Source organism: Rana temporaria, chromosome 11 (assembly GCF_905171775.1).
Source record: "Rana temporaria chromosome 11, aRanTem1.1, whole genome shotgun sequence".
NCBI classification, from domain to species: Eukaryota; Metazoa; Chordata; class Amphibia; order Anura; family Ranidae; genus Rana; species Rana temporaria.
Genome location: NC_053499.1, coordinates 20,335,544 through 20,352,765, shown reverse-complemented (window position 1 = coordinate 20,352,765; position 17,222 = coordinate 20,335,544). Strand labels below are relative to the sequence as shown.

Below are 17,222 nucleotides of genomic sequence, written 5' to 3'. Positions count from 1 at the left end.
GCAGAAAATCATTTGCCATCCTTGCTGCCTAGTCATGTAGCATTAGATTACATGGAATTATTTGTAATTAATTTACAGTCTGCATAGTTCATGACATGACGGAAGCAAAATTTCAAACACTCCAATACACCTCAAACACTAGTGACAAGTGACGGTACAAGCCATGAAGACAGGATAGTAACAGGAGACTGTTTGCAGCAAGTGTCTGAGCTTACTGTCCAAGAAAATATTTTTGAATTTGATAGAATGGCCCCCCATGTAGAAGTATGTAATGGCAGCAATCTGCTCAAGGGGGAAACTACAGGAGGTGGGCACCTTCATCTTTGCACATAATGGCATGGATTTGCAGTAGTGTTGGTGGTGCTAGTAAAGACCCAATTTTCTCAACGATCATCTGTCATTTGATTGCATCTGATATTGGAGCCTACAGTCTTGAAGCCGGGTTGAGGGTCAGGCCGGGTTCACACTGGTATGACAAACGCTCCAACATTGGGAGGTCATGACGCATCACGTGTGAAAATCAATGTCTCCCTATGAGAGGCGTCTTAACTGGTACGACACAAGTCGGTCCGACTTTGAAAATGCTCCCTGTACTACTTTGGTCCGACTTTGATCCTACTTCAGCCCATTGGATATCATTGAAGTCGGATCAAAGTCGGATCCTTGTCTTACCATCTGACTTTTGACGTCCGATATGGTGATAACAGCAGCAGTAAAAGGAATTTATCTCACACTGGGATTGTTTTGATTGGTCAAAGGACAAGTCAGACTATCACAAAGTTGGATCAAAGTAGCATTCTGTTCATTGAAGTCGAATGGATGTAGAACCAATGTAGGACTGATGTCGCAGAGCAAAATAGGATGAAAGTCATATGACTGTCGTGTAGTATCAGTGTGAACCCAGCCTAAAGGTTAGGCTCAGGGCTGAGTTGCAGGTAGACCCTAATGATCTCTTCTGTCATTAATGCTTCCTCAGATTACACTTACAGCAACCCACTATGTGCCATGATGAAGGGACTCCAGTGCGCACACGAAGGAGTGACGACAATGTGGCCCAGCCATTTAAGAGGCTGAACAGAGCGAACCCGGAAGAAAGAAGGAGACGATGGAGGACATACTTTGACAAGTAAGTCTGTCATGTGCTAGTATGCAGTGCATATCAGTACATTATGTCAGGTGCCTAAATAATATATATATATTTTTTTGCGGCATTTGATTACCCTTTAAAGGTTTAGGGGTTACACTAAGGTTTAAGGTGGGGTTAAAATTAAAAAAGAGGTGGAGGATTCATACTTATCTATGTGGATGCAGCATCGGTTAGCATGAGAACAAATACTGCTGATCCATCGGTTCTCAGTTCTCCATGAGCAGAGAGCTGGTGATTGTAAGGACTTGTACACATGACCAAGTTTCTTGGCAAAAACCAGCAAGAAACTTGCTGTTTTTTTTTTTTTTGCTGAGGAAACCGGTCGTGTGTACACTTTTTGAGGAGGAAACTGTCGAGGATCTCGTCGATCAAAAAAGAGAGCATGTCTTCTTTTTCCTCGATGGGAATGGGGAAATTTGTCTCGCCGAGATCCTCGACAGCCTAACAAGGAACTCGATGAGCAAAACGATGTGTTTCGCCCGTCAAGTTTCTCGGTCGTGTGTATGAGGCTTCGGTCACCGCTGTCTACTCTGAACACCCCCTTGCGCTCACTAGAGCACTGGACTGTTAAGGGGGGCAGGAACGGCTAGCTTAGGCTCTCAGTGGCTGAGCCAGGTGCTGTTCCAGGTGGATCCCAACCATAGGATCAAGATCATTGCCCAACCTGGACTGGCTCTGTGATATAAGCCAACAGCAGGCAGAATGAACTGCACTCCTGTGATCCACAGGAGAAGTACAGCCAAGCGAACTTTGGCTGTACTTCTCCTTTAAGTCTAAAAAAAAAAACATGCATCAAGAAAAATGTAGGGAATGCAATTAGTTACCACCCTCTGAAAATGCTAAATGTACAGATTCCTGTGGTTTTATATTTTCTAAGCCACTGACCTGGAACAAAAGAGGCAGCAAGTTGAGTCACAACACTTGACCATCTTCCTTTTTACAGGTTAGTGTGACTGTTTTGCTTTGGCTTCCTGCTTTGTGAGTGCATCATGACTGCTTGTGCTTTATGCAGTAGGTGCTATGTTGTAAAGCAAAGCTGAGTGGATAGCACTTATTGAATGTCCCTGTGTTTGAGGCATCCAACCATGATACATGCCTTAATTTTAAGCTGCGCATTCCAGTGTTGGATCAATGGAGGCAGGAGGCTACATCCCGTAAGCGTGCATATGGAAACATCTAGTTTATAAGATATGACGCCACCAGCACTCAATGCTGGACAGTGTTGGTAACTTCTTATTCTATGAGGCTTCTAACCAGCCTTGTGGCTCTGTGAGAACACACTTCATCTAGATTCATTGTAGAAAAATCCAGATCACTGAAGTCTTCTGCACAATCAGGGATGCTTTGCTGAGATGTTTATTCTGTGTGACTTTACCTACTTGGTAAGTGCTACCTGGAGACACACAGGTGTGCCTCACAATGCAGCAGCAGCAATCGGATTGACATAGCAAATAACAGCAGTCTATGGGGGCCCCTGAGGATAAATAGATTGACCAGTAAGAACAGAGGTTCTACCAATATTACACATAAGTGTATGGTCCTACTTTCTATAAAAAAAAAAAAAATAGTTTATAAAATGATCTTTGATAAGACTGTACTTTTCCTTCAATGGAGGTAGTTGAGTCCTGGCAGTGAAGATATGGAAATGCAGATTTTCTGCAGACACCTTTTTTATTACTATATTTGTATGTCTTGGTGAATTGTTTTTCTCGATACAATACTGCAATGTGTTTGGTCCCCACAGTGCCAGATTTTTCTGGGGGTAACAGTAGCTCAGCCAGCAATTGTCTAACAAGTTCAAAGACTATATTACCAGACATTAGATGCACAGTACTCAGTCAGATTGGCAAAGACAATCATATCATACATCTGAAAATGCAATATTCACTTGATAATGAAGAAATTCTAAAGTTCAATCCAGGTATATTTTCCATGCTCTGGGTAGAAATTTGACTATATTTGCTTTATCTACCGGTAGTTACTTTTACTATTTTGGAACATGGTCTACAAAAATATGAGCACAAAAAGAACATACAGATGGTTCCGGTACAAACAGCCAAAGTGACACGGGAAAGAACAGGAATGTTGCGGCATGCAATGAACTGAAACACCAAACTGAAAAGTTTGGTTAGTTTGTATGCATTAACAACATGTATAAAGCTTATGTGTATTACAGACATGTAGACACACATCACAGCAAGTGAGGGCTTACCTATAGATTTCTGCCTTCTCATCGTACCACGAGGTACACCCAGAAATGGGCCATGAGGGCTTCCTGGAACAGTGGGCGGTATTACAGCGATACCCTGCCTATCATATATGGACTAAAACAGAATGAGATAAAACATAGCTAATGGAAGGTCTTTTCAATTACATGACATTATCAAACAACTTTCACAGGATAACATGCAATCGCTTTCATATATTCTGTTGTTAATATTTAAACTCAACCTACAAGCAGAGAATGGTATACAAGGAAATGAAACCTAGGCAAGTCCTTCTAGTGACAGTTACACTATAAGCTTAGGGTTACACAGACATGTTAAAACGTTGTACTTGTAGGACTAAAATTGCATGCAATTATTTGCTTTGCTAGTATAACATTCATTCAGTCTGTAAATGGGGAAGTTCGATCTATGGTATATATATATATATATATATATATATATATATATATATATATATATATATATATATATATATATATATATATAAAGGGAAAATTATTTGATCCCCTGCTGATTTTGTAAGTTTTCCCACTGAAAGAAAATAAAAAAATGATCAGTATATAATTTTAATAGTAGGTTTATTTTAGCTGCGAGAGAAAGAATAACAACAAAAATATCCAGAAGAACACCTTTCAAAAAAGTTATACATTTATTTGCATTTTAATGAGTGGAATAAGTATTTGATCCCCTATCAGTCAGCAAGATTTCTGTCTCCCAGGTGTCTTCTATACAGTTAATGAGCTGAGATTAGGAGCACTCCCCTAAAGGGAGTGCTCCTAATCTCAGCTTGTTACCTGTATAAAAGACAACTGTCCACAGAAGCAATCAATCAAAAAATCATATTTCAATCTCTCCACCATGGCCAAGACCAACGAGCTGTCCAAGGATGTCAGGGACAGATTGTAGACCTACACAAGGCTGGAATGGGCTACAAGACCATCGCCAAGCATCAAAGAGACGATGGACAGGGTCATGTTCCGCCAAATCTTGGGTGAGAACCTCCTTCCCTCAGCCAGCCGTGGATGGGTATTCCAGCATGACAATGATCCTTAAACACACGGCCAAGGAAACAAAGGAGTGGCTCAATAAGAAGCACATTGAGGTCCTGGAGTGGCCTAGCCTGTCTCCAGACCTTAATCTCATAGAAAATATGTGGAGGGAGCTGGAGGTTCAAGTTACCAAACATCAGCCTCAAAACCTTAAAGAGTTAGAGAGGATCTGCAAAGAGTAGTTGGACAAAATCCCTCCTGAGCAGTGGCGGCCCGTCCATAGGGACGCACGGGTGCCGCCCCCCCTCCCACAGTCACAAAAAAAAAAAAACGGGCCCTTTAAGAACTTTTATTCGGCTAAAATGTAATTTTGACATTTTAGCCGCAGTTCTGGCGGCCGTCTATAGAGGGCGCTGCAGCGCCACCCCCTCTCGCAAATAACACACATTTGTGCATAAATGCACAAATGTATGTTATTGTTGGTTGCCAGCGCTGCCTGGTCTATTCAGATAACCGGATGCGGGACGCCGGTTACCCGAATAGCGGCAGCTGGTTGGCTGAGGGGAACTGCCTATCAAAGCCAGCGGCTCTGATAGGCTTTTCTCCGGCTCTCAGCTGTCTATACTCTGAGCGCAGGCAATCTGCGCTCATTGTATAAGACAAACGGCCGTTTCAGCCAATCAGGTTCCCGAATTCTGGTTATCAGGAACCTGATTGGCTGAAGCTTCACCACAGCGGCAGAAGACATCGAGGGAGCACATGGAATCCTCAGGTAAGTGCTTTTTACAGGGAAAGGGGCACAGTGACATCATGGGGCACAGTGGTGACAAAGGGCACAGAGGTGACAATTGGCACAGTGGCATCATGGGGCACAGTGGTGACAAAGGGCACTGAGGTGACAATGGGCACAATGGCATCATGGGGCACAGTGGTGAGTGACAATGGGCACAGTGGCATCATGGGGCACAGTGGTGAGTGACAATGGGCACAGTGGCATCATGGGGCACAGTGGTGACAATGGGCACAGTGGCATCATGGGGCACAGTGGTGACAATTAAAGGGCACAGTGGTGACAATTGGCACAGTGGCAACAGTTGGGCACAGTGGCTGCGTTTAATGGCATGGCACAGTGGTGACAATTAATGGCACAGTGACTGCGTTTGATGGCATGGCACAGTGGTGACAATTGATGGCACAGTTGCTGTGTTGCATGGCACAGTGGTGACAATTGATGGGACAGTGGCTGCGTTTGATGGCATGGCACAGTGGTGACAATTGATGGCACAGTGGTTGCGTTTGATGGCATGGCACAGTGGTGACAATTGATGGCACAGTGGCTGCGTTTGATGGCATGGCACAGTGGTGACAATTGATGGCACAGTGGCTGCGTTTGATGGCATGGCACAGTGGTGACAATTGATGGCACAGTTGCTGTTTGATGGCATGGCACAGTGGTGACAATTGATGGCACAGTGGCTGCATTTGGTGGCATGGCACAGTGGCTGCGTTTGATGGCACAGTGGCTGCATGTGATGGACACAGTGAGGCTGGAATTTTTTTTTTTTTTTTGCGCCCCCCCAAAAATTTTGAGCACCAGCCGCCACTGCTCCTGAGATGAGTGCAAACCTGATGGTCAACTACAAGAAACGTCTGACCTCTGTGATTGCCAACAAGAGTTTTGCCACAAAGTACTAAGTCATGTTTTGTGAAGGGGTCAAATACTTATTTATTAAAATTCAAATCAATTTGTGACTTTTTTGAGAAGACTTTTCCTGGATATTTGTTGTTGTTGTTCTGTCTCTTACTATAAAAAAAAACTACCGTTAAAATTATAGACTGATCATTTCTTTGTCAGTGGGCAAACATACAAAATCAGCAGGGGATCAAATACTCCCCCCCCCCCTCACTATATATATATATGTGCTTCTTAGAGGGATAAAAAGCATAGCTACAATAACCTTGTATTGACTGGTTGGGGCAGCATTTAGATAACAGCACAAGTATCGCCTGTAAAGTTTATGATCTTGCTGGGGTAGAAAAAAGAGTAACGATTACAGTTATATATTATTCCCAGAGAAATTGCTGTCCATAGCTGGCCCCATGACCAAAAGTTTAGGCATTTCACATGATCCATGGTGAATAGGAGCATCAGCCAATCCTAAAGCAGTATTAAGCACAAAACCAAAAATGTCATATATTGCAGCTTTCCAATCATTAGATATTGTGGCTGCATTCGTTTTCTTTTCTTAGGCTTTTTTTTTGTTTTGGCAGTGACCATGTGCAATGAGCATGATAGCCCGGGGACTCTTTATTTTCAAGGTTAGGGGAGGTCAAGAATATTAGCTTGCATAATTCTTTAGCACTGTTTTATTCAGGTGTACAAATAGCCAAACGTTTTTTCTAGTTTTGGATAGCGTAGCTGTAGAAAATGGTTTAAACCTGTCAGTTTGTTTTTTTCCTGTCTGTATAATTCCCTTTGATAAAAGTCTCAGAGATGCAACAAGTAGTAAGAGAAAATCTGCACAAACTTGGAAGAATTCCCCTCGTAGACAGTTGTCCCCATTAAGTGATTTTCCTTACCTCCTACAACTGTAAAATTTTGATTTTTCTCACTTTTGTCCCAGTGATAGTGGGTCACCAGAGATAGTGAGAGAAAGAGTGAATATACCCAGAGGGGACACAGCAATAACAACTTGACAAGAGGTTAGAACGCTTCCTTACACTGTACAACACTTGAAAACATTTTTGGCTGTACATACACTGAAGCCTCGTACACACGCTCGGTTTTCTCGGCAAGAACCAGCAAGAAAACTGCTGGCAGAGCTTTCTTGCCGAGTATACCGAGCGTGTGTACGAGGCTTTCAGGTCTTTCGTCTGGAAATCTGGCCAGAATCTCGACGAGAAAAATAGAGAACCTGCTCTCTATTTTCTCATTGAGATTCTTGCCAGCCTGTTTCCCGACGAGAAACCAGAAAGTGTGTATACTTACCTGTCGCTGTGGAAACCAGCGCATGCGTCAAAGTCATTTCGAGCATGCGTGGGTTTCCACGGCGACAGGTAAGTATACACACTCTCGGGTTTCTCGTCTGGAAACAGGCCGACAAGAATCTCAACGAGAAAATAGAGAGCAGGTAGCTTCCACAGCATAGGTAGGGTGAAGCAAGATGGCATGGATGGCATCTAATGTGACGAGCGCATGCTCGTCGTACGCGAAGATGTCACCGCGTTCTTGCCTTTCAAGAGAACCACGGTTCTTTTGAAAGGTCTGTGTGTACACTCGGACGGCAAGAGATTCTTGCCAAGAATCTCGTCGGGAAAAACAAAATTTTTTTCCTGACGAGATTCTTGCCTGTGTGTACGAGGCCTAAGGGCTGTTCTTTAGAATAAAAGAAAAAATTCCATCTTTACAAAAACAAAACTATTATTTTTAAGAATCTATGTATATAACCCTATATAACATAAAAGCTAATTATTTAATTTAGGGTGTGCTTTTCTTATTTTTTGTTAGAAGCCAATTTAATTTCTATGAACAAAATGCACAACTAAGGTTTACATCCTTCACACCTAAAGTTGACCATCAGATGTTCAGCTCTTACAATGTAACAAGCATGAGTTTGGTCCCCAATATCATCTATAAATCTTTTATTGCAGAAATGTCCAGATGTGACATGCGACACACTGGCCACTTCCGCCCACCTCTCCTACTCACATTGGCTTCTGTAGCAGGAGGGAAGCATCTGCTTGTTGGGCGCTGCTTAATTGTAGCCACCCTGGAATCTACTGGCATGTTGTCCACGGGTCTTAAAGGCTTGGCTATTGGGGTAGAGTCTTCGTTTTTATCTGCAATGAGATCACAAGTTCACCTTCCAACAGGACCCTCATAAACAGCTGCAAGGTATCAGACGTCATAAAATGCAGTCAAACAAATGAGTAATCTGAAGGTTCGTTGGGAACAAAGCACTGCAGTAGCATTCTCCAGGCGTGCAAGCTGTAATCTTTGAATGGAGCATGCATGGGTTTGTTTTAAGCCTACATGCATGTGATCTTTACTTAGTGGAACGCGAATTACAATCCTCCTCTTCAAACAATCAACATCTGAAAGTTGAACATCTACATAGAAACGGAGAGAAAACCTTTAGCATAAACATTCCTGCTAACCAAGCACAGTCCTCCTGAGATGTGTAAGGAGGGTAGAAGGGTCATTTTGAAAGACATGATGCCTTGTGCATACTTGTTTTTTACAACTCTCACCATAACCTCTAGATATGCATGATGCATACCCGAAAGCAACAGAGATCTCATGGGAGGAAATGGATGCATCAATATTTTTTTTTTAGCACAGTGACTTTTTTAAATCATTCATCTATGCTGGTCCTGTAATATTTCTCCTGCCAAGAGAGGATATAAAAATGCTAGGTGGCTGAAGAATTACTTGGGCAATAGTGTCTGCAGTTACAGCCCTACAAGTGATGCTCTAAAGGCACATGCAATTAAAATGTATTTAGCAGAAGCCTGCAACTTTCAAATATCTGATGTATCTGTTATCTAAATCTACGCCCAGACAGGACGTCCTACAGTGTCATTGTATTTATGATTGCGGGGGGATGCATTTGGGCCCTGCTGGCTAAGTTCATCTTTTTTTTTCCCAAAAAAATTCCAGCTCCCCTATGTACCAATATACCATTAAATGACTAACCCCCAGCCAGAACGGCTCAGATGATGGGGACAAGCTTACTGAGGAGAAACAGGAAGTGAGAAATTCAGACAAAAAAAAAAAACATTTAGAAGTAAAATCGAAGGAAAAGGTAAGTGAACCAACAATGCACTAGCTTAAAGGAACCTATTTAGAAAATAAAAAACAAACCTTTACAACCCCTTTAAAGCTATGCATAAATAGGAGAGGGCCAATAAAGTTGATTTCATCAGCAGGGAGAAACAACCTAATTGCCTATATGGGAAGGTGTATTCAAAAAACTAAAAACTAAAATAAAAACAGTCCCACTAACTACTCTTTTCCAAGATAAGCAGTAAGGGTAGAGTTTTCCTGCCTCCCCAATCTCCTTTTAGTTACATTTTGTAAGATTAAAAGTGCTTCGTAAATCTGTTGCTCTGAGTGCTGTCAGTGCATGACTACATGTCAGACCACTCTAGACCAAGGGTCTCCAAACTTTTCAAACAAAAGGGCCAGTTTACTGTCCTTCAGACTTTAGGGGGGCCGGACTGTGGCCAGTGAGAGTGGAACATTTCCTGGGCACAGCATCAGTGAGAGTTAACATTGACTCTGGGTTGGTGATGAGTTACATAGCACCTGTGGTCAGTAAGAGTAGGAATAGTGCCTCAATATTGGTATTCCTGGGAGGAATAGTGTCCCATCATTGGTATTCCTGAGAAGAATAGTGCCCCATCAATGGTATTAGTGGGAGGAATAGTGCCCCATCATTGGTATTAGTGTGAGGAATAGTGCCCCATCATTGGTATTAGTGGGAGGAATAGTGCCCCATCATTGGTATTAGTGGGAGGAATAGTGCCCCATCATTGGTATTAGTGGGAGGAATACTGCCAAATCATTAGTGTCAGTGTTAGAAATGATGTCCTGCTATTGGTGTCAGTGGGAGGCACAGTGCCTCATACCAGTGGGAGAAATAGTGCCCTAAGGGCCCAATAAAGGCTAGCAAAGGGCCACAGTTTGGAGACCCCTGATCTAGACTGAAGTGTTAATTCATTCCTACACATCAGTCCACCTTGGACTATAGTGAAAGGAAGGTCAACCACTCTAATTGAATGAGGTTTTGCTGGCGCAGTCTTTTATCTAGTTTCCAAGGGGAAGCTATAGATATGAATGAACACTACATAATTAACATGGACCACTTCTTCTAGACCACAACTAGCACACTATAAAAATCCATCCATTCCGTTTAAAAAAATCCCATATGTCAGGTACTCTGTTGAAATGCTTTTATGTATAAAGTTTTAAACTTTAAAAAGCTGAATTCTAACGGTTGGCATCTGAGAGCTAGGAACATTCCTGTGGGCTTTATAATTCTGCTTTCCTGTATAGTCATACCGTCACACTCTGGGGCAGATTCTGCACATAGTCCTCCGGAGAACATTGTGGCTGAGAAATATGATGGTCTTCTCCAATACACTGTTCAGTTACATGTCAGGTTTCTGCCTGACTTTGGTTTACAGTGCAATTATAACTGCTTGTCCATTACCTGCTTTTAAAATGTATCCTCTCTGCAATGGGTTTGCTGCAAGGTCTGGCAAATGATGTGAAAAGCATAAATGTGCAAAGCAAAGCCTAACTCAGCCAAGCAATGGAAAGAAGGGTCACTTAGTAGTCAGCCACTCATTTTCTGCTTACTTTTCCAGCCTAGGGTTGGCTGATACTAAACTTCAGGAGGTAAAGACAAGCAGGCATACACTGAAACATCCATCAGGCAGAACTTCTAAAGATCAAACTCATATTTTGCAGGACAAAGCCCTGCTTTTGAGCGAAATTAGACAGGCAATGTTTGGTTTACCTATCTTGAACAGCAAAAAAACATAACAAAGTTCTCCGACAATGCAGGCTTGTTTCCAACTAAGATAAAATATATTGAAGTAAGTAAATAGTTTCTCAATTCTGCATTTTGCCCTTCAAGTTAACTTAAAGCGGAGTTCCGGACACAATTTCACTTTTTAAATATAAATACCGCTGTAATACACAAGCTTAATGTATTCTAGTAAAGTTAGTCTGTAAACTAATGTCCGTTTTGTTAGGTTGTTACAGCATTTAGACACTTTATAAAATAGAAATTGACTGGGGCCATCTTAAGTGTGGGCATCATGAAGCCAGACTGTATGACTTCCTGGATTTCAGCCTTGCAGATCTCGCACATGCTCAGTGCTGCACAAGCAGTGTCAGATTAGGTTTCAGCACCTGTGCTGTCCAAGTCACATGATTCTTTGAGACTGGGGAGTGCACAGACTCCTGGAAAGTTACACCCACTACATTCCCAGGAGTCTGTGCGGTGTAGGTTAGGAAGCATTAAGCACCTAGGTGCAGGAAGAGGGAAGATTAACTATTCTGCCTAGCAACAACACTTTGAAGGCATCTAAAAAAAAAAAAAATTTGTAAAGGACTAATGACATTTTTTTAAAACTACTGATGTAATGTTATATTTATGGGTGGAACTCCACTTTAAACAAGTCCCTTCAAGTTTAAATTTAAGCATTTTTTTTTTTTTAGTTTTGAATGATGTCTGTGACTCCATTGGGGGAGATTTCTGCTCACTGTGTGTCTCAATGACACCCCTGTAACTTAGGACAGGTAATTAAATTGGTGGCCAATGGGACAGGAAAGCACATGGAATGGCAACAAAACCTGACCAAGCTTTGTTTTGGTATTTTCTGTCCTATTAAAGAAGATTCTCTTCACTGCCTATCACTCTAATTCGCCAAAAACAGAACTAGGACCTGAGAAGAAATCTTGCTAATGGGGACATAAACTGCTATAAAAAATTGAGTTTCTAAGGCCTCGTAGGATAGCCAGAGGACAACGGTCTGAAGGACCGTTTTCATCGGTCAAAACCGATCGTGTGTGGGCCCCATAGGTTATTTAACCTTAGGTTAAAAAAATAGGAACTTGCTTTAAAATTTAACAGATGGATTGCTAAGGATAGGTCAAAACCGATCGTCAGTAGGCACGACCATCGGTTAAAAAACCCACGCATGCTCAGAATCAAGTTGACGCATGCTTGGAAGCATTGAACTTCGTTTTTTTCAGCACGTCGTTGTGTTTTACGTCACCGCGTTCTGATACGATCGTTTTTTTAACTGATGGTGTGTAGGCAAATCAGACCATCAGTCAGCTTCATCGGTTAACCTAAGACAATGGTCCTTCAGACCGTTGTCCTCTTGCTAACCTATCGTATTCGTATTGTATTCCCCACTCTATCAATAAAATAATAATAAACCTTTGTGAAGTTGGGCTTTAAAAACCGCACCTGAAAATCAACGGTAACGTGCAATACTACATGCATTTTCAAGCGTATGCTGATAACTGGTCTGTATTTGAGGGGCTGCACTATGCCTGGTCCCAATTAATTATGATTTTTTTAGTTTGCTACTTCTTTTCCAAATAAAAGTGGGGTGATTTAGCTTCTCAGGCCTCGTACACACGACCGAGTTTCTCTGCAAAAAACAGCAAGAAACTTGCTGGGAGGAACCGGTCGTGTGTACATTTTTCGACAAGGAAACTGTCGAGGATCCCGTCGAGCCAAAAAGAGAGCATGTCTTCTTTTTCCTCGACGGGAATGAGAAACTTGCCTTGTCGACAGCCTAAAAAGGAACTCGACGAGGAAAACGATGTGTTTCGCCCGTCGAGTTCCTCGGTCGTGTGTACGAGGCTTCAGAGATTACCTAGCAGCCCATTCCCCCCCACCCCCAACACTCCAATTTTACAGCTACACTGAAAACCAGGATGCTATCAGTAATCAGATAACGAGAATACACATCATAATGTATCAGTCTTGTGTGCCTCAATGAAACTTGCTACACAAACTGTATACGGGGACACTAAACGAATGACTTTAGCTCTGATAGTTTTATATGAAACATTCCTTACTCTGAATGCACCAAGTGCTAACTTTACATATTTGGGATGTGAGGTGAAGGAAAGTAACTTTTGACATGAACCTGTGTTTACATCAAACATCCAATCACGTACAGAGAAACTAAAAAAAAATACAGGTTTGTTCCATTTAAGTGATTGGATGGTTAGAGTGCAGAGAGTGTGAGAGTGAGTGTTAGTTCCATCTCATTATATACTCTAGTAAAGCTGGCCCCAAATATTACAAACCCTAAAACTACCCATAAATTGCTTTTGTTTCTAAGCCATTTGTCAGAAGCAGTTGATGTCTGAATGTCCAGTATAAGCCGTATATTTCTTTTTACACATCCGAAAAATGACTGTGAAAGAAAACACTATGTTCAGAAGACAGCAGAAACTGATGACGCCAACATGAACATTCATCTAGAGAGCCCCCGAGAACAAATGACTAGCGTATAACGGGCCTAATTCAATCCTTCCACATGTGAATAATCCACAATCCCCAGTGAAACATTTATGTATTACAGGCTGGAGAGTTCAGGAGCCTGCTTTCCACAGCAAAGAAATCTCCCTCTAGACAATATATTACACTGATGTATCTATGGATTACATGTATCTGATGCTGGGCTTATTATGATCATCGATATTGTGGCTTCCTGGGAGTGATGTGGATCCTGACTTACATAAATCAGATAACATATGTCCGCAGGTCTTCATATGCCTGCTGTATATGTATTGCAATCTGCCTTACTGCTTTGCTAATGGGATCCGTGAATGAACCTGTCACAAACCTGGGCAATTCTGACTGAACATGTGATAAAATAAATACATAAACAAAGGCTACCTTCAGTGAAAACGATAAGTAGCTAAAATCACAACATATCTTACAATTTTGGAACAACCCCTCTCCCTTAGCCATTTCATTTGTCAGTGATGTTGTTTAACACCACTTTAGCGAATATTCCAGAGTCTAATGCTGCCTAGTGAGGGAGCAGTGACAGAATGACGTTGTACTGGTCCAGTGAGCAGGGGAGTGACATAGAAAAAGCTGAGGGGACTTTTAGAAATACTGTCATTGATGATTTGTTTCCAGCAACAAAATCACTAGACATCAGTGGCGTCTCCAGCTTTCATATTTAGGGGGGGCACATGGGGGGACAGGGAAAAAAGTAGGGGGGCCAACTATAAAATGCAATTTTTTTTTATATTATATATATATATATATATATATATGTATATATAAAATCTCCTGGGGCCCTTTACTACAATCCCACAACGGGCCCTTTTACATGTTCTGTCGTGAGCTCCCTTCCTACTATTCTGGGGCCCCCCAGGGTGGCAGAAAACAAGAGATATATGTCACCAGCACACCAAGAAAATATAAGGGTCCAAAGCAGTGGGAGAACTTTCAGGGTTGCAAAGGTTGTCTTGCCACCGGGGCCTTGTGTTCTGCCACTGTGGGGTTCCCCAGCTGTCCTGTCCCTGCTATTGACAGCGCTGGTCTGGCGTCTGTCTCCTTGGCAGGGGCGGCAGTCTATTAGGACCTAGTGCTGGTGACATTATGGGTGCATGCAGGGGAAGGCTGGCACTATTGGTTATAGAGAGCCCAGCCCCCAGCTGGTCACCTAGCAGCAGTAATGCTGTATAACCTTCTCTGTTGACATGCTGATCGGGATGTGATCCAGGTGATGCTCCCAGTCAGATCTAATAAACACAATATTTATTAGCATCAAGAGTACAACCACATATATATATATAATCAAACAAACGTATGTTCCGCAGCCATGTGGGCTCTATGCCTGTAAAGTGTGGGCTTTGATCAATAAAATCTCTGATATTTAACACTAGGATTTGACTAAGAGCATCACCTGGATTGCATCACGATCAGCATGTCAGAGAAGCGCCACTGCTGCTAAGCAACCTGCAGGGAGCTCAACTGTCTACAACCAATAGAGATGGGCTCGGGTGTGTTTGAAATCCCACATGCCCGATCACGCCAGGAAACCGACACTCCACAGCGCTAATCACAGGCAGCGAGACATTTCCTGATCTGTGCAGCTGCGGATCGGGAAATGTCTCACTGCCTGTGATTAGCGCTGTGCAGTGTGGGCTTCCTGGCAGGCTCTGGCATGTGGAATTTTGAACATGCCCAGCCCATCTCTAACAACAAATTGTGCTGGCCCTCCTGTACATCAGCCCCATAAAGTAACCAGCTCTGGGTTCCAATGTCCTGCCGCCGCTGCCATGGAGACAGAGACCAGCGCTGTGAATAGCCGGGACAGGACAGCAACTCTGGTTATTCCAGCACTGGTCCACACTGGGACGATTCCCCCATCCACCTATAATGTGTTGATGGGGGAATTGGATCATTTCTTTTTTTTTTTTTATTCAACCTAATAGTTGAATGAAAAAAAGTGATCAATGTATGGGCTGCCTAAGAGCTAAGACCAGCCATAGACAGTTTAAATCTCAGCTGGTTCAGCAGGAACTGGCTGAGATTTGAACCATTAATGAGCAGATTCTCTTATGATTATCACCAGTGGTTGCTGTATAGAATACAATTGCTGGGCAGGAGGGATATTCCTGTCAGCACTGTTTGTGTTGATGGGGGAATCATGCAAGTTTCTTTCCTGCAATCTGTGGATGTAGGAAAAAAAATTGCATTGTATATTACCTGCCTAACTGAAAGTGAAAGTGTAACAGAATGGCCCGTGACACCCAGAGACTTTTGAAGGATGGGGTTTACTACTGTTCCAGCGTCACGATGCCCTTTTGGGCATAGGGTGACTGAGAAATGATAATTATAAATTACATGAGATGGGACATTACTGATAATTCATGTATTGCAGGATATCTTGAAATATTACAAGTTGTTAAAGTCTGACTCCGACAGGTCAATAGAGTGTTTTCATTCAATGGGGGGGACACATGCTTTTGAGGTGTTAATTGAGTCTGCTCCTAGACATTCCTTTGTGTGATGCTAATACTGTTTTGTGTCCATTGTGCTAATTAGGTCTGCTCCTAAGACCTGTTCATTGTGTATGCTAATGACACTGTTAAGATGTGGAATTTGACTTGTCAAGCTGTAGTAATTAACCCCTCTAAATGCGGAGCCAGACCGTCTGGGTAATAAGTAGTAATTAACTCATCGGAATGTTATTATCTAAAAGAATGTGTATGAAGCCCCCCCATTGTGTGATGTGTGGGTGGAGTGTGTCTTTGTCCCTGTGATTAACTGTAACATGCTTGTACTGTATATAACAAAGCTAAGTTACCATTAAAGGATTCATTCATTCATTTTGGAGCCAGTACCAGAGCTTGTTTTGTCTCGTTTATTCTGGGAAATGAAATGGGTCGTGTCTGATGTCTGTCGGACTGTCGGATAACCTGTCGTGGGGCGATGGATTGGAATATCGTAAACGGTGGTGACCGTTACAGAAAGTAAATTGTGAATGTCTTGAAAGAACAGGAGAGGGGGAGGGAGACAGATGGGGGATAGTGAGATAATGCAGTTCAGTGATTACAGTGTACTGCAGTCTGCAGTGCACACACATACCCACGGTCCAGGCTAGAATCTCAGGCATCATTCACACACATGCTGCTGATTTTCATATTTCCTGAACACACATCCCCTCTCTTCAGATACAGCACACCGAGATAGTGTGGGCGGGACTGAAAGGAGAAGGAGGAGGAGCTTTATTCCTCCCTGCTCGTATGTGAGGAGAGTGGGGGGGGGAGGTGGCTAGACTCGCTGGGCTGTAAAAGAGTGTCATAGACTGACACTTGGCTCAGCTTGCAGTCACCACTCTCGGAATTTGCAGGCTGGTTCTCCTGTCCTAAGGACGGGAGAAATCAGTCTGTTTTTTCAGTAACTGAGATGAAGGCTTGGGCCCCCCTCCCCCACAGTGCTCATGGAGTCCTTTCTGCAACTCGCTCTTCTCCGTGCCAATGAGGATGCAGGGGAAGGAGCAGATCGGGCGGCTGTGGTTGTGTGAACGCTCGCATTATGCAGTGTCAGCGAGCAGAGGGAGGGGGGAGGAATGCCCCGCAGAGCTGACTGGGGACGCTCTCCCTCTCAGGAGAGACTGTTACTCCAGCGGCGGCCCGAAAAAAAAAAAAAAAAATTTTTTTTGGGGGGCACAGCATAATGTTGGGGGGGTCAGTGCCCCCTCTGGCCCCCCCCTAGAGACGCCTCTGCTAGACATGGCTCCAAAAGGTTACAGATTGATCCCATGTAATCTCTCATGACCGATCTAAAGAACTGC

At 42.9% G+C, this 17,222-nt stretch overlaps 1 protein-coding gene across 5 annotated transcripts in view; it reads right to left on the bottom strand.

Annotated features, from left to right (window-relative positions):
- Positions 1 to 17,222, bottom strand: part of SHANK2 (SH3 and multiple ankyrin repeat domains 2) — a 530,251-nt gene that overhangs the window by 37,026 nt on the left and 476,003 nt on the right. For 4 of the 5 annotated variants that reach the window (XM_040328114.1, XM_040328115.1, XM_040328116.1 and 1 more), the window contains 2 exons: positions 8,074 to 8,204; positions 3,360 to 3,471 (listed from right to left, as the gene is read on the bottom strand). The exons of the other annotated variant lie outside the window; for it this stretch is intronic. In XM_040328114.1, the coding sequence (XP_040184048.1) occupies positions 3,360 to 3,471; positions 8,074 to 8,204 (243 nt within the window). The remainder of the gene's footprint in view (positions 1 to 3,359; positions 3,472 to 8,073; positions 8,205 to 17,222) is intronic. 5 annotated transcript variants of the gene reach the window in all.